The sequence below is a fragment of the Coenobita brevimanus genome, chromosome 12 (assembly GCF_032717465.1).
Source record: "Coenobita brevimanus isolate Jiangsu-jjx chromosome 12, ASM3271746v2, whole genome shotgun sequence".
NCBI lineage: Eukaryota > Metazoa > Arthropoda > Malacostraca > Decapoda > Coenobitidae > Coenobita > Coenobita brevimanus.
Window position 1 is genome coordinate 4,242,501 of NC_136965.1, and position 27,150 is coordinate 4,269,650.

The 27,150-nt window shown below is 43.8% G+C and overlaps 1 protein-coding gene across 1 annotated transcript in view; it reads right to left on the reverse strand.

The window, feature by feature from the left end:
• LOC145413283 (uncharacterized) overlaps positions 1 to 27,150 on the reverse strand; it is a 238,345-nt gene that overhangs the window by 205,616 nt on the left and 5,579 nt on the right. Inside the window, exon 2 of the mRNA XM_080283015.1 lies at positions 25,430 to 25,442. Coding sequence (XP_080139141.1) covers positions 25,430 to 25,442 — 13 coding nt within the window. The remainder of the gene's footprint in view (positions 1 to 25,429; positions 25,443 to 27,150) is intronic.

Here is a 27,150-nt window from a genome sequence, read left to right on the forward strand (position 1 = left end):
ATACTTTCCCTGCATCCAGTTATCTGTTATCTTGGTCACACCTTATCAGTCTTTTCATCATCCTTACCCTCCTCCCTCATCTTTCTTCAACCCACATTCTCTTCCTCGCTTCACCTTGCTTCCCTCCTCCCCATCTTCCTCGCTCCCTCTCACCTCTCATTCTACCCCGTCGCTTCACCTTACTTCCCTCCTCCCCTTCTCCTTCCTCCCCTCTCTCACGTCTCACTTTCTGTTACTAATCCCCTGACTCCCTAATACCTCTCCATTTCACCTTGAACGTCCTCACCACCGTCTTCGTCTTTGACAACTCCTTAACCTTTACTTTTAAATACATCCACATTCTCTTTGACATCACGTAGCATTCCTTCTCGTCTCCCCATTCACCCTCGCCCACTTTCCATGCTCTTTCTTTCTGTTTTTACTTTTCATTTCGTCGTTCCTGCGTTCCCCCCTCACCTTCTATAATCTGTCCCTTTCATTCTCTCACTTTTCCCTCCCTCATTCTTCCCCTCACCTTCCCCTCCTTTATCTCTCTCCCACATTCCCCTTCCACTCTGACATTCCTCTACATTATTTTTATCCCTCCATCCTCTCCCCTTATATCCCTTTCCCCTCACCTTCCCTCTCAGGATCCCTTTACAGTCCTCACGTCTCCCCTCATATCCCTTTCTCTCCCTCTCTCCTTCCCCTCGTCGTCTCACTTTCCCCTCTCATTCTGTATCACCTTTTCTGTGCTAGTCCTTCCCCTCTCTCCCCTGATATCCCTCTCCTTCTCCCCTCACTCTCCCTTTCCCTCAGAACCCCTTACCACTGTCACCTTCTCCTTAGCCTCACACACCTTCCTCTTACCTGTCTCACACCTTTCACTACCTTAATCCCACCTTTTTCTCCCCTCACCTTCTCTTCTTTCCCCTCACCCTCCTTCTCAGAATCCATTTACGGCCCTCACTCTCCCCTTCTCCCCCATTTCCTCCCCCACCCCGCTTAGCACCTTCCCTCCCCATTCCTCTCCCCTCCACTCCTTTCCCCCATTCATTACACCTCTGTTTTCCCCTCACCCATCCAAAAACCTCCTTCTCCCCTCCATCTCTCCCCTCGTCTCTACCTAAACCCTCTTTTAATTTGCCTTCCTTACCCTCCCTTGATATCGCTCCCCCCCCCATCTCTCTCTCTCTCTCTCTCTCACACACACACACACACACACACACACACACACACACACACACACACACCAGCCTAATAACGTTGTCCTGTAATTATAATCACTCATTTCCCGTGTTAGTTTCCAGGGTAGTCACGACCCAACTGCCACTCTGGTCGGCCAACCTGTAAACTGATACCTGAGGCTCTATTACCTTATACCTAGGGCGCTTCTACCTCATACCTGGCCTTTGTTGCCTTATACTGGGTGTTCTGTAGTAGAGTTCTGTTGTATGTTCAGTTACTTCAAGAGGGACGGTGGTAATGTATTCACTCGTGTCTGTTTGTGTACAAGATATCTAGAAAACGTACCGGATTTCAGGCCCACACTTACACTGCAACACCCACACAAACAGCCACACCCATCCACACACACACACACACACACACACACACACACACACACACACACACACACACACACACACACACACACACACACACACACACACACACACACACACACATGACCTCACTCACAATCCACCCACACCCATAGTCACATCCACACCACACCACTCACACCCACATCACTCCCACACCACACCACACACACCCACATCACTCCCACATCACACCACCACATCACCACCACCACATCACCAGCACATGAGGCCTACATTACAGCCTCAACATACGGTGACTAAGCCGTAAGAGACGCGGGTGTGGCCGTAAAGAAGGTGATATCAGAGAGGACACACACACACACACACACACACACACACACACACACACACACACACACACACACACACACACACACACACACACACACACACACACACACACACACACACACTATAATGTACAAAGCCAGTGTTCAAAATATAGATACTACATATGAAAACAATGCTCAGTTTAAGCTTAGAGAACACAGAAGAAAATAACTTCATTTTCTTATTTAACAGTTACCCCTTTGAAGCAGTTTCTTTTTCTTCTTTTCTCTCTCTCTCTCTCTCTCTCTCTCTCTCTCTCTTTTGACGTTAACAAGTCGCAGGGAACATCCGAAATTTTTATATGGCAGGAAATTAACCCTGCTTTTAGTATAAACCTTAAAACTTGTGACTGTAATTATTAAAACATACTTTCTGAGTACTACAAAAGAATCAAAAGTATACCCATAACTTTAAGAGTAGACGAGGATCTTTTTGTGCAGTTTACCAAAGTTATGAAAGTAGCAGAGTAACTTTCAGACCAAATAATGCCATATTGTCGACACTAAATATATGCGTTAATGTGGGAGAGATTAAATATAAGCATTAATGTGGGAGAGATGTTTTGTCAAGGGATTGGATAGTTTCTGATGGTCAAATATCTTCATTATGAAAAGCATTTCTTAATAAAATTGTTGGGAGTTTGCAGTATTTTTGTTATTATTGCTGTTGTTGTGTTGTGGTTGTGGCTGAATTTGTGGTTGTGGCTGAGTTTGTGGTTGTGGTTGAATTTGTGGTTGTAGTTGAATTTGTGGTTGTGGTTGAATTTGTGGTTGTGGTTGAATTTGTAGTTGTGGTTGTGGTTGAATTTGTGGTTGTGGTTACTGGCTCATCAAGACGTGGACGAGGTAGATTGCAAAGTAAAATCATCCTCTACTTGCAGTGCACATTCTTCATATTGGTGAATAGGGAGGGAGTTGAGGGGCGTTTGTATAATCGGAGAGAGGACCTGCCTGCCTATATTGGTGCCACCACGTGAAGGCGTCCCTCTCCAGCACCAGAGTACCATTAAAAAGATAGAGTTTGTCACACTGATAAGGTTGAGGTCGATTTTTTTACCCACATAAGAATTATATATACATATATTTCTAAAATATATGTATTTCTAAACCCAGAGACCCGTATATTCGTTGGTTAAGGAAGCTCCCTAACACCTCTTCCCTGGCGATTTATTTTTGGATGTGGCTGGTTATCCCTTTGTACGTTATTTATGCAAAGTATGAATGCTGGATGGATTTATATAGTGCAGAAGAGGACAGTCAAGTCTAACAGCCAAATAAATCGCCTTGTAAGAGGTGTTAGGGAACTTCTGACGACGAGAATACGGGCCAGAGACTCATGCAAACGATTATCTAAGTCACATAGTGTTTCCGAAGCTGAATAAAATCGTCTGGCGGTCACAGTAAATAAATATAGATAGATAGATAGATAAGTAGGTAGGTAAATAGATAGATAGATAAAAGAAGCTACGTCTTTGAACTGACACAGTAGGGTGAGTGAGTTGTAAAGTGAGATTATTTTCACAACGATCAGTGTCTCATTCCACGGGTGTAATCTGTCCCAACACATTCATTGCGTGTTTCAGAATAATGTGAAAATTTAAGCCTGAGTTTTATCATCGGCTTCACCTGTACTGTTATTATTGTTACATCAATTTTGTTTATCTCGATTTAGCTGTCTGTTAGTAAAGTACTGTCCAAAAATAACCCCCTTGCTACAAGAGGCGATCCAGCTCATTTAGTAAGAATATAAGGTTACAAAAGGTGGTTATGATGATGATGATGATGATGGTGATGGTGATTATTACTTCGCTAGATGAACGAAGGTGCCATCGTAACCCCATTCTTGTTAGGAGCATCGTTACATCTAACCTCCTAGACAGACCACTAAATTGCCTAAGTTTCACCATATCTGTCCCTTCCTGAATAAAATGGTCTCTCAGTTGTAAGAATTAAACGATAAAGATGTCCAATTACTCTTTTAAAAATCGTAACTCGTCTGCACGAAACACATCTTCATTTGCATTGTCACACTAGTAATTTCCTTAAGTTACACCATATTTGTCACGTCATAAGTTAAATCGTCTGACAGTAGCAAGAATAGAGTATCAGAGTCGCCATGTACTCCTCAGATACGTTCCTAACTTCACTCCAGAGGGAACACTATTTTATTTCAGATTCCAGACACAGCACAAAGTTACCCCTAAGTTACACCATAATCATGTCACATCTTAGTCTTCTGTCGCACCAGCTTGCAGTCGGCCACAAGTCTGTCACACTTACATACTCTCTCGCTTTATATCTGTCACACTTGTTTCACTCTTCCCCAGCCCACTCACAGACTCTCCCTTACCGCTGCTCAAGACTCTCCCCTGCCACTACTCAGCCTATCCTCTACCACTATCCAGACTCTTCCCTGCTTCTGTTTACTCTCCCCTACCACTGTTCAGACTCTCCCCTACCACGGTTCACACTCTCCCTCACCACTATTCACACTCTCCCCTACCACTATTCACACACTCCCTCACCACTATTCACACTCTCCCCTACCACTATTCACACTTTCCCCTACCACAGTTCACACTCTCCCCTACCACTGTTCACACTCTCCCCTACCACAGTTCACACTCTCCCCTACCACAGTTCACACTCTCCCTCACCACTATTCACACTCTCCCCTACCACTATTCACACTCTCCCTCACCACTATTCACACTCTCCCCTACCACTATTCACACTCTCCCTCACCACTATTCACACTCTCCCTCACCACTATTCACACTCGCCCTCACCACTATTCACACTCTCCCTCACCACTATTCACACTTTCCCCTACCACTATTCACACTCTCCCTCACCACTATTCACACTTTCCCTCACCACTACTCACACTCTCCCTCACCACTACTCACACTCTCCCTCACCACTACTCACACTCTCCCCTACCACTATTCACACTCTCCCCTGCCACTATTCACACTCTTCCCAACCATTCATCCATCCAAGCACAGTTCTCCTACATACATATTCTAACCCTGTCCTCTTGCACCCACACCCACCCCACTTACCCACCTCCCTTTCCCACCCTCACAGTAGGCACATCCCACCCACACCACAAATTCACTCCAACCATACATTCATACATAGAGTACATGCATCCAAGTAACCAGCCAGTCAACCACCTAACCACTCGTCCTTCCATCCAACTAACAACCCATCTATCCGTCCGTCTGTCAATCGATCTGTCCACCAACCCACAGTCCATCCATCCATCCGTCCCACAGTTTATTCATCCATCGATCCATCCACCAACCCAGAATTTCCCTCTCAGAGTTCCCGTTGCCGCCCCAAGCTCTCTCACACACACGCACACTTCTTGGGAATGAGTTTTATTGGTTTGTGAGTCCAAGTTGGGAGCGAACCGACTTCAAACCCAGCGCTTGAGTTTTCCAGAGTTTCCACTCTCTCACGATCCGCGGAAAGAGGAGGGGGTGGGGGTGGGGGGAGGTGGGGGGTTAAAAGGTGGGTGGAAGTGGAAGGGGAGGTTGTGGTAGAGGAAGGATGGTGATGAGGAAAGGAAGGATAAGGAGGTTTGGGGAAAGGGATATGGAAGGATGTGGATAGGGAAGGAGAACAGGAGAAAGAGAAGTGGTTTGAAGGAGAGTTGGAGGAAGAGGAATACAATATCTAGGAATAGAGAAGGAGAAGTACAAAGGAGGCCCCAGGAGAAGTAGGAAGAATTGCGGAAAGAGGAGGAGTAGAAACAGCTGATAGAAGAGCAAGAGGAGGAGGAGGAGGAGGAGTAGGTAGAAGAGCAAAAGGAAGGAAGAAAGTCGAAAAAAGAACAGGAGCATAAAAGAGGGAGGATGCGAAACGAGGTAGAAAGGGAGTGGGAGGAGGGGGAGACGAAGGAATAACAAGAAGAAGAAAGAAGAGTTGGAAAAGAACGGAAGGATGGGAGAGGGAGGATGCGAGACAAGCGAGGAGGAGGAGAGTGTGGGGATGATGATGATGATGATGAGGGGCAGCCAACCCTGTGGAGATGTTGTAATGACCGTCACATCCTCCTTGCGGCCACCCAATACACCCCAAGCCACTTAAAAAGGTCAACAAGTTCCCCTTCTTCCTCTTATTACCACGCTTCCCTCGCCCCTCCCCACACCCACCCCGCCCAGTTCCACTTTTACCCCCCCTGTCTCATCCTCTCATTCTTCCTGTCCTAGCTGTCTCACTCTCCCTGTCTGATCTTCTCACTCACCCTGTCTCCCTCTCGCGTTCTCTAACTGTCTCTGCCTCCCTGTCTCGTTCTGTCGCTCATTCTTTCTCCCTTTCTCGTCGTCTCTCTCCCTGTCTCGTCCTCTTACTCTTCTTGTCTCGTTCTCTCTTTCTCTCTCACTCTTTCCCTGTCTCGTCGTCTCACTCCCCTGTCTCGTGTTCTGTTCTTGTCTCGTTCTCACACTGTCTCGCATTCTTGCTCTCCCTGTCTCGTCCTCTTAGTCTCCATGTCTCGCCCTCTCACTCTCTCCGCCTCGCCTTCACACACTCCCTATCAGGCTCTCTCATTCTTCCCTGTTCACTCATTCTCCTCTGTTTCACTCATTCTAACCGTGTCACTCACAATCTCCGGCCCACTGATCCCATTCACTCTTCCCCTTGTTCAATCCCAACTCCTTCTGTCCCATTGTGGTACCCTCTTCCATTCCACGCAGTTTGTTCTGTTCTACACTGTCCCTTCCCACCCATTTTCTATACCCTCTCCCATCCCGCTCATTTCCTGTATTTGTTCCTCTCCCTCTTCTGTCCTTACCTCCTGTTCCATCCCATCTCCCTTTCCCATCCTTATCCCACTCCCTCTGTATCCATTGTCCCAGCTACCTATCCCGTCTCTGTCCCATCCAAGTCACCTATTCGTTCCAACTCCCTTATGCCTTCTAAATCTGCTATCCTGACTCCCTGCCCAATCCAAATCCCGTATCCCACCAATATCCCTTATTCCATCTCCCTATCCCTTCCAAATCCCGTATCCCACCAATATCCCTTATTCCATCTCCCTATCCCTTCCAAATCCCCTATCCCAGCCCCTTATCCCGTCGCAGCCAAGCCCTAGAATACACTTGTGGGGTCCCCGGGCACCTGTAGGGCTGCTTCGGGAGTTTGAGGAGGAAGGGCACAAACCACAGGAGGGGTCGAGGGAGGGGGCTTGGGTGGGAGTAGTAGGGGGTTGGGAAGGGAGGGGATATGGGTGGGGATAGGAGGGGTGGTAGGGGTGATGGAGGGAGATGGGGTGAGGAGGGGGATAAAGGGTGAGGAAGAGGATTTGGGTGGAGGTAGGAGTGGGATAAAATGATGGCGGAGGGGGTTGACTATAGGTGTAGGAGAGATAGGGGGTGGGGCAGAGGGAGACAGGGGGGGGTTGGGGAGGTGGTTTTGGGAAGGGAGAAGAGAGAAATATGGATAGTGGGGGAAGGGGTTTGACTGGGAGTAGAGGGGGCTTGGAAAGAAGTAGGATTGGGGTAGGGAGGTGGGTGAGGAGGGTTAGCGGGGTGGGGAGATGAGAGAAGAAAGAGGGTAAGAGAAGTGGGGGAGATGGGGGATAGGGGAAGTAGGGGAAGGGGAGTTCGAGAGGTGGAGGGAAGAGGGTTAGAGGGATGGGGAGATGGGAGATAGGGGAGGGGGTATGTAGGTAGGGTAGGGGTGAAGTCAGGGTAAGGTATCTGCAAGTATATCCTTTCTGGCCAAGATGTTTATCAGCTTAGGTGCCAGCTCCAATTACCGTAATAATGGGTTGCGTTTATTTTATTACAACACCCTTGTTAAGGTTTTACTCCTTGTCCCTGTCGCTCTGCAAATCACTTAACTCCCTCATGATCGGAATATATCTAGCATATGAACCTGGGGGTGTCAGAAGTCAGCAGCCTGTTAATAGTGGACCTGTTTGCGCCGTTGACCATGTTTGCACCCGCACAGAAAAACGTTTGCAATGAAACTATATTTGCAGTTGCATGGAGAACATTTTTCCATTAGCGTGGGGAGTATTTTGGACCAATTAGGGAACAAAAACAGTCACAGAGAACATTTGTAACCACAGAGATCAATTACAGACACATAGAGAACATTTACAACCACATAGGGAACATTTACAACTACACATAGAACATTTACAACCACAGAGAATATTTACAACCACACAGAGAACATTTACAACCAGATAGAGAACATTTACAACTCCATACAGAACATTTTCAATCACAGAGAACGTTTACGACCACACACAGAACATTTACAACCCCATACAGAACGTTTTCAACCAGTCAGAGAACTCAGAGTGTGGGAAAATTCTTGCTTCTGTACACACCCACTGCTAGATCCATTAAATTAAATCATATATATATAATGTACGAGGGAAAGCCAGAATATGAAGCAGATTAAGCAGATATACAGGACGTAAAATTAATGATACACGTGCAATGATGGCTTAAAAAAATATTGATAACATTTTATTTTTTTTCATTTGCATGTAGATCATTATACGTCAGGTTTGTGGGTCAGTAAAACATGAGCCAGAACTCCGTGAAAGCGGTGATGGATGAGCCACGTATTCCCTGCAGTTAAAATCACAGGTGGGAATAAAAGTTTGCATAATATTTAGAGACACAACCATCATCCCAAACTTGGTCGATTACATAGCAGGAAAATCGAACTATCTGAAACACGCACTGGCTGAGATGGAGGTTTCACTGTATTTCGCCAATTGTCAATATTCTTCAGACGGAACTGGAAAGATAGACGTTCCCTGAAATTTTCACCCTTAGCCACTTCTGATTTTCCTCTGCTGGGTTATACTTGTACCTCCTTCAGTCCCATAGCATCTGTATTTCTTTCATGCTTCCTTCAGGCGATTTTATTCATTTTACAAAAGCGGTATTAATGGGCGTTATGTACCCCTGTTTCACCTCTTCCACTGTTTCACCTCTTCCACTTCTCTTTGCTGTCTCACCTCTTCCACTTATCTCTGTTGTCTCACCTCTTCCACTTCTGTCTGCTGTTTCACCTCTTCCACATCTCTCTTCTGTTTCACCTCTTCCACTTCCGTCTGCTGTTTCATCTCTTACACTTTCGTCTACTGTTTCACTTCTTCCACTTCTGTCTGCTGTTTCACCTCTTCCACTTCCGTCTGCTGTGATGGTAATGGTGGCAGAACAGGATGATGATGATTTGATATGGTGCGGCAGGGAGGAAAGTGACGGACATGCCCTAAGTGTGGAGCGGTGAAATAGTATGCTAACTCTTGCCTCTGACTGTATCTAACGACCCTTGGAATTAATTTGATACAGGTGTGGCTGTCGATAATAAACAGGTTAATCAATTTTGCCCTGAATACATCTGTTTCGTTTTTATTCCATTTTATTGCATTGCGTCACAAGGCACTGAGAAATGATATATAAAAATAAATCTCACTCTATGCTTACGGGGGGTAGGGGAGTCAGGGTGGTGATGGTGGTGGTGGTGATGATGATGATGATGATGTGGAGGAGGAGGAGGAGGTGATGATGGTGATGATGATGAGGAGGAGCAGGAGGAGGAGGAGGAGCATGTTGATGATGATGGTGATGAAAAAACAATGAAAATAGTGAAAATCTAGACTCGTGTAAACTTCATTTCACCTCGTAAATCGTCCGGATTCTGTCGTTTATCAGAGAGAAAAGCACGAGGGATTGTTAGTCACTTGAGAGAGAGAGAGAGAGAGAGAGAGAGAGAGACAGACAGACAGACAGAAAGACGGACAGACAGACAGAGATAGAGACAGACAGAGACAGAGAGACTTGTTTTTAACCCTCTCATAGTCGGATATTCTACTAGTCTTTTATTCCTGTTGACCTGTTGATGCCAGACGATTTTCTTCAGCTGATAGTGACGGTAGCCTAAGATTGATAATACACGGGAAGAGGGATTTATTTACCTTCATGAGAAAGAAAGAGAATTGATTATATTAGCGATAGCAAAAATAACAGATACGCCACGGAGTGAAGAGGTTAACAACAGACCCGTGTGGTTCAATTTTTTCCGCCGATATTTCGCCAAACTTTGAGACTCTATTCCCAGCACTGAATACTGGTGAATCGTGGCGTCTTATTCTCAGCCCTAATCCCTCCATGGAAGGAAGTGGCAGCCTATATTGGACACCTAATGAACACTTTTTTTCTGGGTCTTTTCTAAACTGCAAGGGGTAGTTGCTAACTATCCCTCGTGGACCCGTATTCTCATCGGGTAAGGCCTAGCACCTCTTCCATTGCAATTTATTTTTTGGATATGGATGGTTGATATCCTTTTGTACGTTATTTATGCAGAGAATGGCAGTGTTTGAATGATTTATGTAACATAGAATAGGATAAGGCATAATAAGCAAAATCAGTCACTTATAGGAAAATGTGTTAGGGAGAACAGGGTAAGGTATAATAAGCAAAATCAGTTACTTAGGAAAATGTGTTAGGAAGCTTCCTTACAGGAATACGGGCTCAGGCCTTCGTTCGGTGTGAAACCTTGCTTATGACATTTTTAAATCCAGGGGTAGATTTAAGCGCAGCAGAAACTGTGGTTATCATGTATACAATCGCCAACAGAAGTCGCTTAATGTTTCACCTCTTCTGCTTCTTACTTCCACTTTTAGCTAATATTCCTAAGCTGAGAGAGACTTGATATATTTCACAATCAGTAGATGGTTCTCTCTATGATGCGTCAGCGAGGAAAGTGACGGACATACCCTCAGTGTGAAGTAGACGAAGTGAAATAGTAGGCGAGCTTTTATCCCTAAGTGTATGGTGAGAAAATTTGGGGTGGACACGGGCACCTGCGTCTGGCCATGTCCTCACCGTGATCACCTGAGACTAAATTAAACACGGAGGAGGCTGACTATCGGCCTAAGTTTCCCTTCAAGTATGCGGCCATTCTTTCAGGGGGAAGTTCCATCAAGTTTTTATTTTTTTATGAGGCAGGGCGGCGTGAAGGTACGCGCTTCTCCTCGCAAGTCATAACTCACATTCTCACTCTCTGTACATTCCTTCCCCACTCACTCCCTCACTTTCACAGCCCCTCACTCCTCACTCTTTATCCACTTCCCCTTCATACACACATCCCTCATCACACACTCAGTACACTCCTATCTCCCTCCCTCCCTCACTTTCACACCCCCTTATTTTCACTCATTTACTCCTTCCCTTCCCTCATCTTCACACCCCTCACTCTCACTGTGTCCCTTCCACCCTCCCTCATGCTTACTCACCCTTCACTCTCATTCTGTCCTCCTCTAACCTTCAGACTTCTTACACTGTTCCTCCTCCTTTCTCCTTCATTCTTGCACTTCCCAAACATTGTCCCTCCCTCATCTTCACTCTAAATCATCACCTCCCTTACCATCACCCTACTCTTTTCCCTGCCTCACCTTCATACTCTCACTCTTATTCTCTCCCTTCGACCCTTTCTTGCCTTCACACCTCCAGCTTTATACATCCCTTCCTTCCTCACCCTCACACTCTCACTGGTTACCCTGTTCTTCCCTCTCTTGTTCATCCACACACCCTTCACTCTCACCTTGTCCCTCTCTTCCCTCTCTCATCTTTACACCCCTCTGCCCCCACACATCCTCTCGCTTCACTCTGTTTTTCCTACCCTCCCTCTCCACACACTCCTCTCCCCAAACGCGTCTCACTCTCACTCTGCTGTAGTCCCCCTGCCCTTCTTGGCCACGGTCCTTTACTCTTACTCTCAGTACATTCTGTCCCCCCCTCCCTCCCACAGAGAGAGAGAGAGAGAGAGAGAGAGACTCCTGGTCACTATATTTCTTCATGCATACAGTTCTTTGTATTTCCTGATGCACTCATATTTCTACCTCCCAAGTAATTCTTCCATCCTTACTCTCAGTTCATCCCTCACGCCATGCATCCCGTCTCATATCCATCAATCTCACTGTCGAAAATGCCTAAACTCAAAAGCTCAGACACTCCAACACCCCCAACAATAAACTCACTGACTCTTGAATGCCTGCCCACCCCAGCTTACTGCTTACGTATCCCCTTCAGTGGAATTCTCAGTGCATTTCCCCTCTCTCACTGCCGACATAAACCCCCTAGAAAAACTAAACTCACACCCACAACAATGAACTCTCCGATTCATGCTCGCCCATCCCTACTTCCTTTCGATTAATTCCTCTCATGTCTCAACACATCGTCCCCTCAGTATTAACATTTCTTTCTTTCTTACACAAGGTACGACTCACACACATGCGACTGTGAACATTTTTACCTTCAAATCGATGACCACCCACCCCAGCATACTCACAAGTTATGCTGAGTTATTCCCCTACAGTGTAATTCTTCTCCCTTTCTCACTGTTCACGTGTCCTCGTCATTATCACCGAACCTGACTAACTAACCTTCCATCTCAATTCCCTAAGTATCATTCTCAGCTCACTGCCCTCTCCCTCTCATGCACCACTTTCATACTTAGCCTCCTCTCACACATGCTCAGATATTCCCACCAACGCACTAACTAGCCTTCACACTCGCTCACACCTTCGTCCTGTCAGCAGTCACTCCCACCAAGCATATCATTACGTGTCAGCAAGGCGTAGGGCAGCATATGTTCCTGTTTATAATGTGACCTTGCAGACTCCTCAATCAGATGCAGGGATGGATAACCTTCACAACAATCCCATAATGGCGTTTACCTTTGCCCGTCGTTGCTTTTAGCTTTATGTCAACTGATGGTCGAGTTATTAAAAACTGAGTGGGCGAAAGCGTAATCAGGTACTAACATATTATTAATAGAGCACTTGTTACATGTGATAGCCTGCATCCCACGTTACAGAGTGCAGTCAGCAGCGGTGCACTGTCAGACATGTTCCTCTATTATCACAAGTATGAAAGAAATTATCGTTGAATAAGATAGGGGGTTTGCCCATACCTTACCCCTCTTTGTACATATAACACGAACCCAAAATTTCAATCACAAATCACAAGCAAATAATCAGTAGTTTTAAGTTTTGACTCGGACACATCTTGGCCTAAATCATTCCTACCTCTGTCAAATCCGTCGTCAGCTTTCTCTATGCAGACTTGTTTTGCGAATCGCGTGTTCTTTTCCACTGTCGTCTCCATATCAAATCAATCGTCCACTTCCTCTAATCGGGCTTTTATTAATTTCTCCTGTGGAATTCCTTTTTTTTATTTGTTTTTCCTTCCTCCCATATTCTGAGAAAAATAAATGCCTGTCTTTGCCATTACCGTCCATTAATCCATACAAATACGAGTAATATCGTCCCTATTAATTTATTTGTCTATTTTCTAATGGGATAGGAAGCTTCCTTAGCACTTCTTCGTTACTAGTTTGCTCTGTATTATGACTCGTTATTATGGTATGTATATATTCGCACCTCATCGATATATATATAAAATAATAGACGGGAAAATAGATGCACAATATATTCACAGATGATTCAGGACGATTCTACGGATCATACGTCTCCTCTCTCTCTCTCTCTCTCTCTCTCTCACACACACACACACACACACACACACACACACACACACACACACACACACACACACACACACACACACACACACACACACACACACACACACACACACACACACACACACACACACACACACACACACACACACACACACAAATCACATAGCTTTTTCCGTCAGGTATACATTTCGTCCGTAGGCAAATCATTCCAATTTTTCCTCACTTCATATAGTCATTCATACCCAGATCATTCCATACTTCCTGTCATGTTTACACGTTCATATCCACATCTGTCCACATCCACAGACCATTTATTTTAGGTCCTATGCATCCACTTATCCACCCACACAAACTGTCCACTTTGATTCAGAAACACCGTCCTACACCCACCTCCACAGACACATCCTTATCACTTGCTCATCCACCGCTACACCCACACGTAAACTCACTCTTCTGTGTATTCATTTTTTTAAACCCAAACTTCTTCGCCCACACCCACATCCACCTACCTCTTAAAATGATCATCCTTCTCAGCTCACACCCACACACCCTTAGCTCATCCACAGCCACCGATACGGCCATCCACACCTGTACTCACATCCATAGCCCACATTCACCTACACTAACCCATCCACACCCACACCTACACCCACCGGCCTATACCCGCATCTACACCCACCCACCTGTAAAACCTTCTTCCTTTTCAACGCTCCCACAACCACCCACACCCACATCCACCCACCTTTGAACCTGTCTATTTCATACTATTTTCCTTTTTAATTCACAAATACATCATCCCACAGCTACTGTCAGTCACCTCTAAATTCATCTTTCTTTTAAACTTACACCCACACACCCACACCCAAGTTCTCACACCTTCACGCCCTAACTTCCACACCCACCCACACCTACTCCCATCTTTTTAAAATCACACCCCTTCATCCATACCAAGTTGTTACATCTGCACCCTCTCACATCCACACCCACCCACACCTGTACCCATCTTCATATTAAACTCACCGTCACCCTCCCTCACCTACACGTATACCCAGTCACCACAAATACCCCTCTTTTATCCCACCCCCACACAAGTTTTCACACATTCAGTCTCTCATATAGACACCCACACCCATCTTCATGTCGCACACCCACACACACCAACTTCATCCCAACCACCCCTCACACAATCGTATTCATTTCCTTCCATCTATATTATTCTCACATCCACACGCACACACCCACACCTAAATTCTCACAGTTTCCCCCACCAACCCAACTGTAGTACAATTTTCTCTCACTCTTTTTTATCTTTTTGTCTTGTTTATTAATCTCGCACCCACATCTTCTCACACCTCCCCTCGCCAACACCTTCCCCCATCAAGTTGACACGCCGCGATGATTTGCCTTCGTGGCGAGTCTTCCTGTAGTAATTTGTATTATTGTGTCGTAAAGTGCGTGGCTGGGTCGTAACACATGAAGCTCCCTCGTTGTAAACAATTTGATGCATTAGAGGCGAGTTTCCATAATGACTCTGACCGGGGGTGGTGGTGAGTGGTGAGGCTGGGGTGCGAAGAGTCAGGGGTTGAAGTGGAGAGTTAGGTTGGGGTGGTGGTGGGGGGTGAGGCTAGGGTACGAAGAAACCCATGGGTGAAGTGGAGAGTTAGGTGTGGAGATGTTAGGAGAATTAGGTAGAGAGAGTTAGATGAGGAGAGTTAGGATTGGAGACAGATGTATGGAGAGTCAGGTGTGAGGTGCGGAGAGTTAGGTTTAGGGTGTTAGATTTGGAGAGCCAGGCGTGATGTCAGGTATGGAGAGTCAGGCGTGAGGTGTTAGGAGTTAAGTGTGGAGATTTTAGGTATGTAGAGTCAGTTGTGGAGAGTTTGTAGAGTCAGGTATGGAGTATCAGATGGTGTGTGGAGGATGAGATACGTCTGGCGTGGAGTGTCAGGTGTGGTGTGTTGGAGGCTTGGGTGCGAAGAGTTGGGATGATGAGCAGTCAGGTGTGGAAAGTCCCGTGTTGGTGTAAAGTGTCAGGTGTAGAGAGCCAGGTGTGAGGGGTAAAGTGTGTGTGAAGGTTCAGATGTGTCACTTGTAGAAAGGTAAGGGTCAGGGATTAGGTGAAGGTTAGTGTGGAAAAGTGTGTGAAAGTGCATAGAAGTGTGTATAAGTGTGAAGAGTCAGGTGAGTGTTTTAAGTGTCAGGTGTTTTGTGGAGGATCAGGTGTAAGTAGGTGAGGGTCAGGGAATATGTGAGGAAGACTAAGGTATACATAAAAAAAAAAATAATGTTGAGTTTTGTGGAGTGTGTGGCTTCATATTCAGGTGTGTGGAGTCAGGTGTGGATAATCAAGTGTGTCAGGTGTGGAGTGAAGAAGCAGATGTCAGGTTTGGAGAGGTGCGGCCCGGGGACTAGAAGAAAATGGTTGTGGTACAGAATTAACGTATGAAGAGTCAGAGGTGATGTGAGGGTTCAAGTGAGTTAGGTATGTAGAGTCAGGTGTGATGAAGGATCAGATGTAGAAAGGTGAGAGTCAAGGATTAGGTTGAAGAGTCAGAGGTGATGTGAAAGTTCAGGGGAGTCAAGTATGCAGTCAGGTATGGTATGGAGGGGTAGGTGAAGAGAGTTGAGTGTCAGGGATTGGGGAGGGATAAAGGAGTAAATGTTAGGTGTGAAGGATCATGTGGGCAAGTCACGCGTGGGGGAGAAAAGTTCGCCATCGGAGGGAAGGGGTTGAGAGAAAGTTTCAGGAAGTTGGAGAGGGGTGGTGCCTTCACGTGGTGGCACCGGTATAACCAGGTGGCTGCACGGCCCGGTTATACAAACGTCCCTCATCTGCCTCCCACAAGAGGATACGGCAGAAGCGCAGTTTCCTCCCGTGTTAACCAGATTCACGTTTCAGATGAACCTGGGGCAACAACAACAACAGCAACAACAACAACAACAACAACACGGATGAAGTTGTTAACAGTAGCAACAGTTGAAAAAAAAAAAAGATACTTCTATTACCGTAGCTGTTTATCCTCTCTCTCTCTCTCTCTCTCTCTCTCTCTCTCTCTCTCTCTCTCTCTCTCTCTCTCTCTCTCTCTCAAATAGTGTGACAGTAACAAGAATGAATTATAATAAGCATAATCATACTAGATCCCTGAAGTATGACATGCTAGATATTAAGCCTCCTTTGCCTAGACAGTATGATCTTGTATTGTGATGAGGTAAAGTAGGACAGGTGCCATCAGTGAAATCAGGCGTGTGTGTGTGTGTGTGTGTGTGTGTGTGTGTGTGTGTGTGTGTGTGTGTGTGTGTGTGTGTGTGTGTGTGTGTGTCTGTGTGTGTGTCTGTGTGTGTGTGAGAGAGAAAGGAGAGAGAGAGAGAGAGAGAGAGAGAGGGGGAGGAAGTGAATCATAATTACCCTTCTGGTTGCTAAGGAAAAATGTCCCTCAACCCTCCTCAAGCAATATCCATTTTTTTTTCTTACCATTTCAGCTGAAGTCAGACGATTTTATTAACCTCTTCAGTCCGATTATGTATTTTTATTTTATTCATGCCATCTCCAGACGATTTTATTCAACTGAGGCTAGGCTTTGTGACCTGGAGGGGGGGTTAGATGGGTTAGCTATAGCATTCATTAACCCCATCACCATCAGACGTCTCTCCTAAGCTGAATAAAATCGTCCGTAGGTATAGGAACACGTTAAAAGTGAGTCATCAATTGAAGAGGTTAAACTTGGGGAAGCCATTATGGAAAGGAAGGAAGGAAAAGAGGAAGGGAGGAGAAGAGGGAGGAAGGGAGGGAGAGAAGAAATAAAGAAAAATGAAAAACAAAATAATAAATACGTAAAATAAGGTAAAGAAAAAACGTATTGGTCGAGCGGAAAACTCAGATTTATTCCATGTAAACCCAGACGATTTCTTTAGCTCAGAGAAATCCACCATAGCGTTAGACACAAAAGTCAGGGTATTTAATAAGCCCCTTTAAACAAGTTCCAGTGAATAAGTCCTTTTAAATAAGCTCCTTTAAAAAGTCCATTTAAATAATTCCATGTAAGTCCCTTTTAATAGTTCCCTTTAAATAAGTCCTTTTAAATAAGTCCCTTTTATTAGTTCCCTTTAAATAAGCGTTTAACTCTTTCAGTACGAGAGGTCTCCCTAACGCATAATAAAATCTAACGCATAATAAAATCTAGTGGCTTAGTTCTGTCTCCTTAACTTGGCCCAGATTGCAGTCCTTGTGCAGCGTATTTCACGTTGATCAGAGGGAGAAAAAGACACTGCTACTTCTCTTCATTTTTCGTCCTTTTGCGGTTTATTTCACGTAGCTCAGTGGCAGAAAAGGACAGTGCTTCAGCTCCTCATTCTTTTTAGAGCACTGTTTGTGAATAAACTCCATATTCTAGTGTTCATATTTCTATCTAGCTGAGCATTCAAGATAGATGGTAATTTTAGCCCAAGTTAGAATAAAAAGAGTATAGTAATGGAATTTTAGAGGTGCCATTGCATAGGTGTTACGGGAGAATATAAACCATAAGAAGGGGATCTTAAGTATACTGATTAAATCACGTTCAAGCAGCAAGACGACAATTATAAGAGCGTCATCGTAGTGAAGGGTGTAATTGTTTAGGGGGCCAATAAAAGTAGCGCAATAAATAATAGAAAACAGCATATAAAACATCCAGTAATTATTTTTTTTACCATTTAATTTACAAAGCTCATGAGTAAAACGCAATAAAAAACAAAAGATGGCCTATAAAACACAAATTATGTTTTTTCTCATATATTATTTAGAGGATGAGTTACAAGGGTGATAAATATACGCATTAAATCAGTAGAAAAACTTGACATGTAAAGATAAGGCGATATGAATGTCTTAGTGATGTATCAGTGTAGTACAGGTGCAGTAATACACCGTAGGAGGAAGTCGGGAAAGGAACGGATAAAAACCATAAGGGACAATACATAAATAAATAAATAAATAACTGAATAAATAAGTAGAATAATAAAATAACATGTGGGGAGAGGCTTACAGGTATTACGATGTTAAATGGTATTGTACGTCACTTCAAGAAACAGTGATGCAGATTAATAGGTCAGCATCTTAAATCTAATTCTGTTGTGGCTAGTGTAAAACCGGTAATGCCCCCTACACTCCCCCCAAAATAAATTGTCATTAGGAGAGGCATTGCAAACTACATGATAAATAGTATAGATATGATTTTCTTGTGGCTAAATGCTGTAAGAACCGTAGAAATGACAAAAATAGTTGTCATTTGGAAAGGCATACAGGTGTAGCGATTTAGGTGGCATTGTTCGTGAAGTCGAGGGTTGGGAGGTGAAGTGCAAGGTAAACTGTATTGGTGTTGAGAGAGAGAGAGAAAGAGAGAGAGAGAGAGACGGGACCACATAGGGCGTCGCTAAAGGGAATACTGTTATAATGTCGTGGATAAGAATCAGAGCAGTCGTAAAGCTGAAAGTTGACAGTGAAGAAATTACAGAAGCCTTAGATCGAGGGGGCACTGTTTGGGTCTTGGCTAAAGGGGAATTATTTTGCTTGTGAAAATCCTTAGGCGTGACGGACGGACTGTGAAAGAAAAGAGAGAGAGAGAGAGAGAGAATGGACACAGTGGTGGTGTGGCAATGTGAAACGGTTTACATATTTGGATAGAGAAATATTAACACAAATCGCAGAAGAAGCGGTTTTGTTTTTATGTTCGGGATAAAATTTGTAAAAACTTCAGGACTGTGAGAACGACAACAAGAAGGCTGTTATGAGAAGTATAGTGGTGTGTGATGATAGGAAGTGATATTGTTCTTCGGGTGAGGAAGTGTGAAGCGAACAGTGACATAAACCGTATTAGTTTTATTCTATTCTAAGCACCGTAAAAACCGTAGTACAGCGAAAAAATAAAAATAAAAGGAAAACAGCTGAATAAAGAGAGGGATATTGGTGTAGTGATGTTAAATGGCTTTGTTCTCCAGCTTAAGGTATTGTGACGTGAAATGCAAGATAAACATTACAGGCTTATTCGGTTGAGAGCAAACACCATAAACACCGTAGAAAAAGCGATTACTGTTACTGTGAAGAGAGGCATATTAGTATTGTGATGATATTAAATGGTACTGTTATCCAGGTCGATGAATTGTGAGACGGGTGTAGGGTAAACAGTATGGGTTTTATTCAGTAATGGCAAAACACCGTGAAAACAGTAGGAGTGCGGAAACAGGTGTAAGTAGGAGGTATACTGCAGTTTGTTCACCTTAAGATACTCCAATTTTTCGCCCTGTTTATTCGGAGGCATTCTATAGTGTGTTCACTTTAACTTGACCCAGGTTTTTGTCCTTTTGCACCCTGTTTCACGTGGTTCAGTTGCAGAGAAGGACGATGCAGCGGTTGTACATCTTTCCCATGGCGATTTTTCACGACTGGCGTCATATTCTAGTTTTAATTTATTGCGGCAACTCAGCATTCAAGATGGAGAGATGACAGTGTTAGGCCAAGTTTAGAGTAAAAAGAGTATAGCGTTTTAATACCAAATGGAATTGTTCTCTGGTTTGAGGAACTGAAACTAGAACTGCAAGATATACCAGTACATGAAAAGAGGTTATTCTGTTCAATCAACAGCCGGAGAAATAAGAACAAAAAGAAAAATTGTTACGATGAGAGACAAACATAGCATTGTTCTCCCCGCTAAGGAAATGTGAAGCGAATGGCAAGGCTCAGATATCTGGGTGTTATTTCTCCGTGGCAGGGCAGAGTGGTGCCATGATGACCTAATTTTGCTGTTGATTACAAGTTGGTGTGCAAGGTGAGAATGATATCTGAGTATTAACCCCTTTACAAGGAGAGGCATCCCCTGAATAAAGTCGGCTGGCTGGGTTGGAGTAAAAATCTAGAAATCACCGCCATTAAAGGGTTAATGGAGATTGTTGTTCTAGCCCAAAATTCATGCGAAACTTAAACCCGGTGGACTGCAGGTTGAAATTATCTTGTAGGCTACATCGTCCTTTCCGAGGATAGGGAGAAAACCGAGGAATGCTTGTATACCCGAGTAGCTCCGCCGCCCGAATCGTATCAGTGCCACCACGTGAAGGCGTACCTCTAGCACCTGGAGATTGTAAGTGCTTGACGGCAACAGATCTCACCTAAATAGAACAAAGCTGACTGATGGTAGCGAGAAAAATGTATCATCGTTTTCCTGGAGTTAATGGCTTATATTTTTAATCACTCCCGTACGAGAGGTCTGTCTAGAATTCAGTAAAATAGTTGGTGGGGCCAGGATAAGACGTCATGTGGCACTGAAGGCGACGTGATCTTATATACTTTGGACATTAATTCGAGAAAGCACTTCCTCATTAACAGAGCCGCAGGAGAAATGAGGCCATTGTATGTACAGGTGCCTTTAATCGTGTGTCTTCACCTGGCCCACTCCTCACGGCCCTTGAATATAAGAGTGGTGGACCTGTACCAAATGACCCTTATGGCATTAATCTGAGGCCGAATAAATTGATCACTGTCGGTTGCTGCGGATTCACCATACTGATTTTCAAAGCACACGGGGAGAAGATCAAGAGACACACTGATTTTCAAAACACATGGGGAGAAGAGCAAGAGACACTGATTTTCAAAGCGCATGGGGAGAAGAGCAAGAGAGACTGATTTTCAAAGCACATGGGGAGAAGAGCAAGAGACACTGATTTTCAAAGCGCATGGGGAGAAGAGCAAGAGACACTGATTTTCAAAGCGCATGGGGAGAAGAGCAAGAGAGACGCCGAATTTCAAAGCACATGGGGAGAAAAGCAAGAGACATACTGATTTTCAAAGCACATGGGAAGAAGAGCAAGACACACACTGATTTTCAAAGCCCATGGGGAGAAGCGCAAGAAACACTGATTTTCAAAGTGCATGTGGAGAAGAACAAGAGACTGATTTTCAAAGCACATGGGAAGAAGAGCAAGAGAGACTGATTTTCAAAGCCCATGGGGAGAAGCGCAAGAAAGATTGATTTTCAAAGTGTCTGGGGAGAAGAGCAAGAGACACACTGATTTTCCAAGTGCATGGGGAGAAGAGCAAGCGAAACAGGACTTTTGATCCACACTGTACATAATATTCTAACACCCTTCTGACGAATTAATTTTAGCATAAAAACACACACTGTATCGTATTTTTTCTTCATAATTTCTTGGCCGATTTTATTCACTGTAATTACGATAAGACAGAATATTGTTAGTAATTATTTCAGTTCGATGATGCCGTGTTAGATTTTATTTCACATATCTTTGGAAAATTCAGACAGTTCAGGTAAGTAATATTGAACACTTAGCCTTTAATTTCTTCAGTAAAATGACGCTCACCTCCACAGACTGTCTCCGGATTATTGAAAAGAGAAATTGTCATAAACCCCGTCAGTTCGATTACGGTTATTTTATTCTTGCCATCACCAGACGATTTCTCTAAGCTTAGTGAAGGGGGTTACTTCCTATTTTATGTCAGCCCCCCTCCTCAGATGATGATGATGATGATGATGATTAAAACGTGTGAAGAATATGAGGCTAGAATGATGTACTCGGGCTGAAGAGGTTAAATACAGAGATGAATAAATAAATAAATGACATCGTGCCACAAGGACCAGGGCAACAGCGGGGCGGGGCGGGGCGGGGCGGGACTAGAGCTGACCCATGTACCCCGCTGTTGTGTGTCTCGTGTGCCCCATGTTCTCGTTGTCTTCGGAGGCTCCCTGACACCTCTTCTCACCTTATTTCTATACATGACACGTTTCTCCATTGTAGACCACGTGTTTTGCGATGTATCTTTTAATCGCTTTCTCCAGTCATGCATTTTTCACTTTATTTTTGCATTCTCTCCATCGCCTCGTGTTTTCTCTGTCTTAGGAGGCTCCCTGACACCTCTTCTCAGCTGATTTCTGTATATGACACGTTAATACTCCCTTGTAGGCTTTCTTTTCTTTATGGAGTATGCGGATGTGTTATATTTCCTGGATATGCTAGTAAATATACCAGTCTTTAAAATGATATATTACCATACAGTAGGTTATTAAGGTCTGAATCGATATTTCCCTGCCTATTAGTCATGCATATTATAATTATTAAAATGAGTATACCGGTAAACACGTAGAAAATATTATTAAAGTTTGTGTTAATATTTCCTTGTTTTTTACCTGTTTATGTGATTATTAAAAAAATATGCGTGGACCATACAGTAGGTCATCAAGGTGTAAGACGGGTAAATCGCAATTGAACAGGTGCAAAGAACCCCTCTAATCCCACTTGAATGCGTCCCCTTGCCCTCCGCCCCCCCACCACCGCCGCGACCCGCATGCGTCTCCTCCGACGATCCGATTGCGAGCTCCTTCAATACGGTGACGTCTTTTTTTGTGCGATATATTCTTGCTGTACGCCTTTAACTCGGCCCAGATTTTCATCCTCGTGAAGCCTATTGCACGTAGCTCAGTGGCAAAGCAAGACAATTCTGGGGCTCCTATATCTCTCCATAGCACTTCTTCATGACTAGCATTCATATTCCAGTGTTACTTTACTCTTACGGCTTAGGACTGAAAATGGAGAGATGGCAATTTTACGCCAAGTTAGAGTAAAATGAGTATACCGTCAGACGATTTTATTCAGCATAGGAAAGAATAAGTACTGAAAGGGTTAAGGCTCTGTTCAACCCCTCTGGCTCGAAAAGGCTCTCCCAAACAGGAAAAAAGTAATCTAAATTTAGTAAGAAAGACTAAATCGTCGAAGGGAAGGTGTTAAGATACAGTCATGAGCAAAAGTTCGCCAACATTTCTCTGCCAGAATAGTGTCCCATATTTCTCATTCGATATTTCTCATCCGTATTTCTCATTCCGTATTTCTCATCCATATTTCTCATTCCCTATTTTTCATTCCTTATTTGTCATTCCGTATTTCTCATTCCTTATTTCTCTTTCCACACCGAACGACAGAGAGTATCATTCCACCTCATACCCTGTTCCTCTGTACTTGTATTTTCTGTCACGTAAAATATTCATGTGACTTCTTTCATTGCCACAGCGAGAGGAGAAGTGCTGGCGAGCTTTTGCATACGGCTGTTCAATAGAGGTCAGTAATCCGTTCACAAATCCGGGTGTCCGAAATACTTAAAGGGGATTAACGGGGTGATTGCAATCCTCCCAGGCCGCTTAAACAGTACTGATTAATTGAACAAGGTTTTCTGACGAACAAATAATTCTTCACACACACACACACACACACACACACACACACACACACACACACACACACACACACACACACACACACACAGAGGGCAAATAAAACCATCTTTATCATCACACTTTTCGACATCTGAGAATAAAGGTGATTAAAAAGTATGATGTGCCAAGAGTAAAAAAAAAAAAAAAAAAAAATCGTCTTTACTCTCAGAAGTTTGAAAGTAATAAACATCAACTTTATTGTCGACGTTTCGCAATCTTTCAGTTAAAATTATGGGACAGTATAATAAGATTCGAAATAAAAATCATCTTTATTTTCAGACGTTTCGAAATTTGACGGTGAAGATGAAAAACCATGATGAGTTGAACAGAAAAAAACTTTAATACCGAATGTTTCAAAATCTAAAAATAAAAAGGGTAAAGTTTGATAAGGGACTAAATAAAAATCATCTTTATTGGCAGACGTTTCGATATTTGACGATAAGGATGATAATATTTACTTCGGCTGTCATTGTACATTTTTCATTGAAACTGGACTTCCTAGGGGCGTACCTCAGTATGGAGATTTCCCTATGTTTTGATGCAGTTTCCTGACTCGGTGACTGAAACGCAGCTGGCTCTGTACTGAAACGCACCTAGTTCTATGACAAACGCAGCTGGCTCTGTACTGAAACGCACCTGGTTCTATGACTGAAACGCAGCTGGCTTTATGACTGAAACGCAGCTGGCTTTATGACAAACGCAGCTGGCTCTGACTGAAACGCCCCTGACTTTATGAATGAAACACAACTGACTCTATGACTACAACAAAACTGGCTCTGACGGAAACGCAGCTGGCTCTACGACTGGAACACAGCTCAATGCCGTGTCTAGCGATTTTCTTTGTTCATTTAATACCTAGTTTGTGAGCTGAATTTTATCAAACTGTATTTATGTATATCCCTTTCACTGCCAGGCATCTTTATCAAAATAACGCAAATAAATCCACAATAAGCTTACACAGAGAGATAAATGCCAAAGACCTGTTAGTAGTAGAGTGGATAATAGAGATTCCTAATTCCTAAGTCATCACTCTAACACTCTACCTCATTCACTTTAACCTGGCCCATAATTTTGTCCTTTTGCAGCTTATTTTGCTTAAATCAGTGGAGGAAAAGGGCAATACTCTGGCTCTACACACCCCTTATTAGCACCTCTTCGTTGCTAGGTCTATATATATTGGTGTTAATTCGTATTTAAGGCTCAGAGTTCAAGATAGAGACGGCAATTTAGGCCAGGTTAGAGTAAAAACAGTATAAGAAGGACCTCTCGCCAGTTTAGGGATATTTCTGACGGTAGGTTAAATAAAATGAAACAGACGTCGTGGTATTGAAGGAATTGTTTCAACATGAGGAGGGTGAAGAAGGATTAGGCTAAATTAAATTCGAGTGACGTGCTTTTTAGTTTATTTGTGCTATTTCCAGACGATTTTTTTCAACTTAGGAGAGACGCTTCGAGCTGGAGCGGTTAGGCAAAGCCTCGATAAACCCCTCCAGTACGGCAGGCATGTCCTAAGCTGAATAAAATCGTCTGGTAGCAGCAATAAATTAAAAAAGGCTACTGAGATTTAAGGGGTTTTCCTGCCAGTCAAGCAGCATTTAGACAGAAGAAGCGAGGGAAGCAATAATTGTATGGGATGTTAAGCCTCATGTCATCATAACCAGCCTCATTACACTTCATTTCACACGTCATCTCAGCCTTCATGGTCCTGGCGTCACCTCACAAGCAAGAGCATATGCACATTTTTATCAATACTTATATTTGTACTTATATTTGTACATCGTTAGGTAGAATAAGAGGCCTGGATGATGATGATGATGATGATGATTTTCGTGTACAGATGCGTTTCACAATTACACCCGAGATGGTTCATTGACCACCAAGGAAAGAAAAAAGGGAGGGTGGGGGGGGAGGAGTGCCGCGTTTGTCAAGTGCACTTCCATATATCTTCTATATTTTAAAACACATCTCCAAATATTTCTCGTCTCATTCATACTTTAAACAAATAATAATGTTGCGATGGCATTTTTAACTTTATTCTTGCCACCACCAGACGATTTTATTCAGCTTACGATAGATCTCTCGCAGTGAAGGGGTTAATGAGGACTCCATCTGACTTCCCTGGTTCAAAAAAATCCCCCCAGAGCTGAGGCAAATCGTCTGGAGGCTGCATTAAGGGAAGATGTAATACGTTCTTAGATTGAAGGGGTTAGTGAAGGCTGTATCTACTGTAACTTCTCTAATTCTAAGCGTCCCCTCTGAGCTAAACACGAACTTAGATAACCTCCTTAGTAATAGAATTTGCAACCTTTGGCTCATGCTAACGTGAACCCGGTGGACTACCAGCTGAAGTTGCCCTCCTCCTGCAGCCCACCATCTTCCTTTAGTGGGATCAGGAGGGAGTTAAGGGACGTTTATATAACCGGGCAGGGAAGCCGCCCAGTATCGGTGCCACCACGTGAAGGCGGCCCTCCCCGGCACCAGAGCTTCCTTGATCGGCGAGGATACGGGAAAGAGTTGGCGGAGGCTTTAGACGGCGGGCGGGCGTGAATCGAGTAACTCCCAAGCAATCGATGGCCAGGCACAGCTGAGTCTCCTGGCCGCGCCTCTCCACCGGGATTTTCTCACCTTGCACAGTATAGTGATAGAGTTTTCATTGTATTTACCTTCAGACGATTTTCTTGAGCCTCAGAGAGAGTTTTTGCACTGGAGGGGTTAGATGCAGCCTTCATTTTCACTGTACCCTTCTTACTTGTACTCTTATTATTCCAGCTAGGCCTAAAATTGCCATCCCTTTATCTGGAAGCCTCAGTTGTAACAAAAGGTTAACACTAGAATAGGATGCTAGTCATAAAGAAGTGCTGTGGAAAGAATGTAGTGCCGTAGCATTGTCTTATTTTGTCACTACCGGGTACGCGACGACGAAAATCTCCGCCTAGTTAAAATGAATAGACTGTAGTGTTTTCTCCCAAGTTAAATAATATCGTCTGTTGGTAGTGAATACTGTTAGTGAAAAAATGTGTCCTCGGAGTGAAGGGGTGGGAGACTCTAACATGTATTCCTTACTAATACGTTCATCATCATCATCATCATTATCATTTTCCTCCTAAGGTGAGAGAGGCTTGGTATATTTCTCTGCCTAATATTTCGCCTCTTCTGCATGCCACTTTCCTTTGCTGACTAATATTCCTAAGCTATCGGAGGCTTGGTATTTTTATCTAATATTTCTCCTTTTCGGTGTGTCACATTCTTATGCTGGGTATTACTCCTAAGATTAGAAAGGTTTAATATGATGCTCTACCAAATATTACACCTCGTACATGCCACTTTGCTGACTAAAATTCTATGCTGAGAGAATCCTGCAATATTTATTTGCGTAATATTTCATCTCTTCTACGTCTCTTTCCTCTGCTGACTAAAATCTTATGCTGAGAGAGTCTAATGTTAATCTGCTTAGTATTC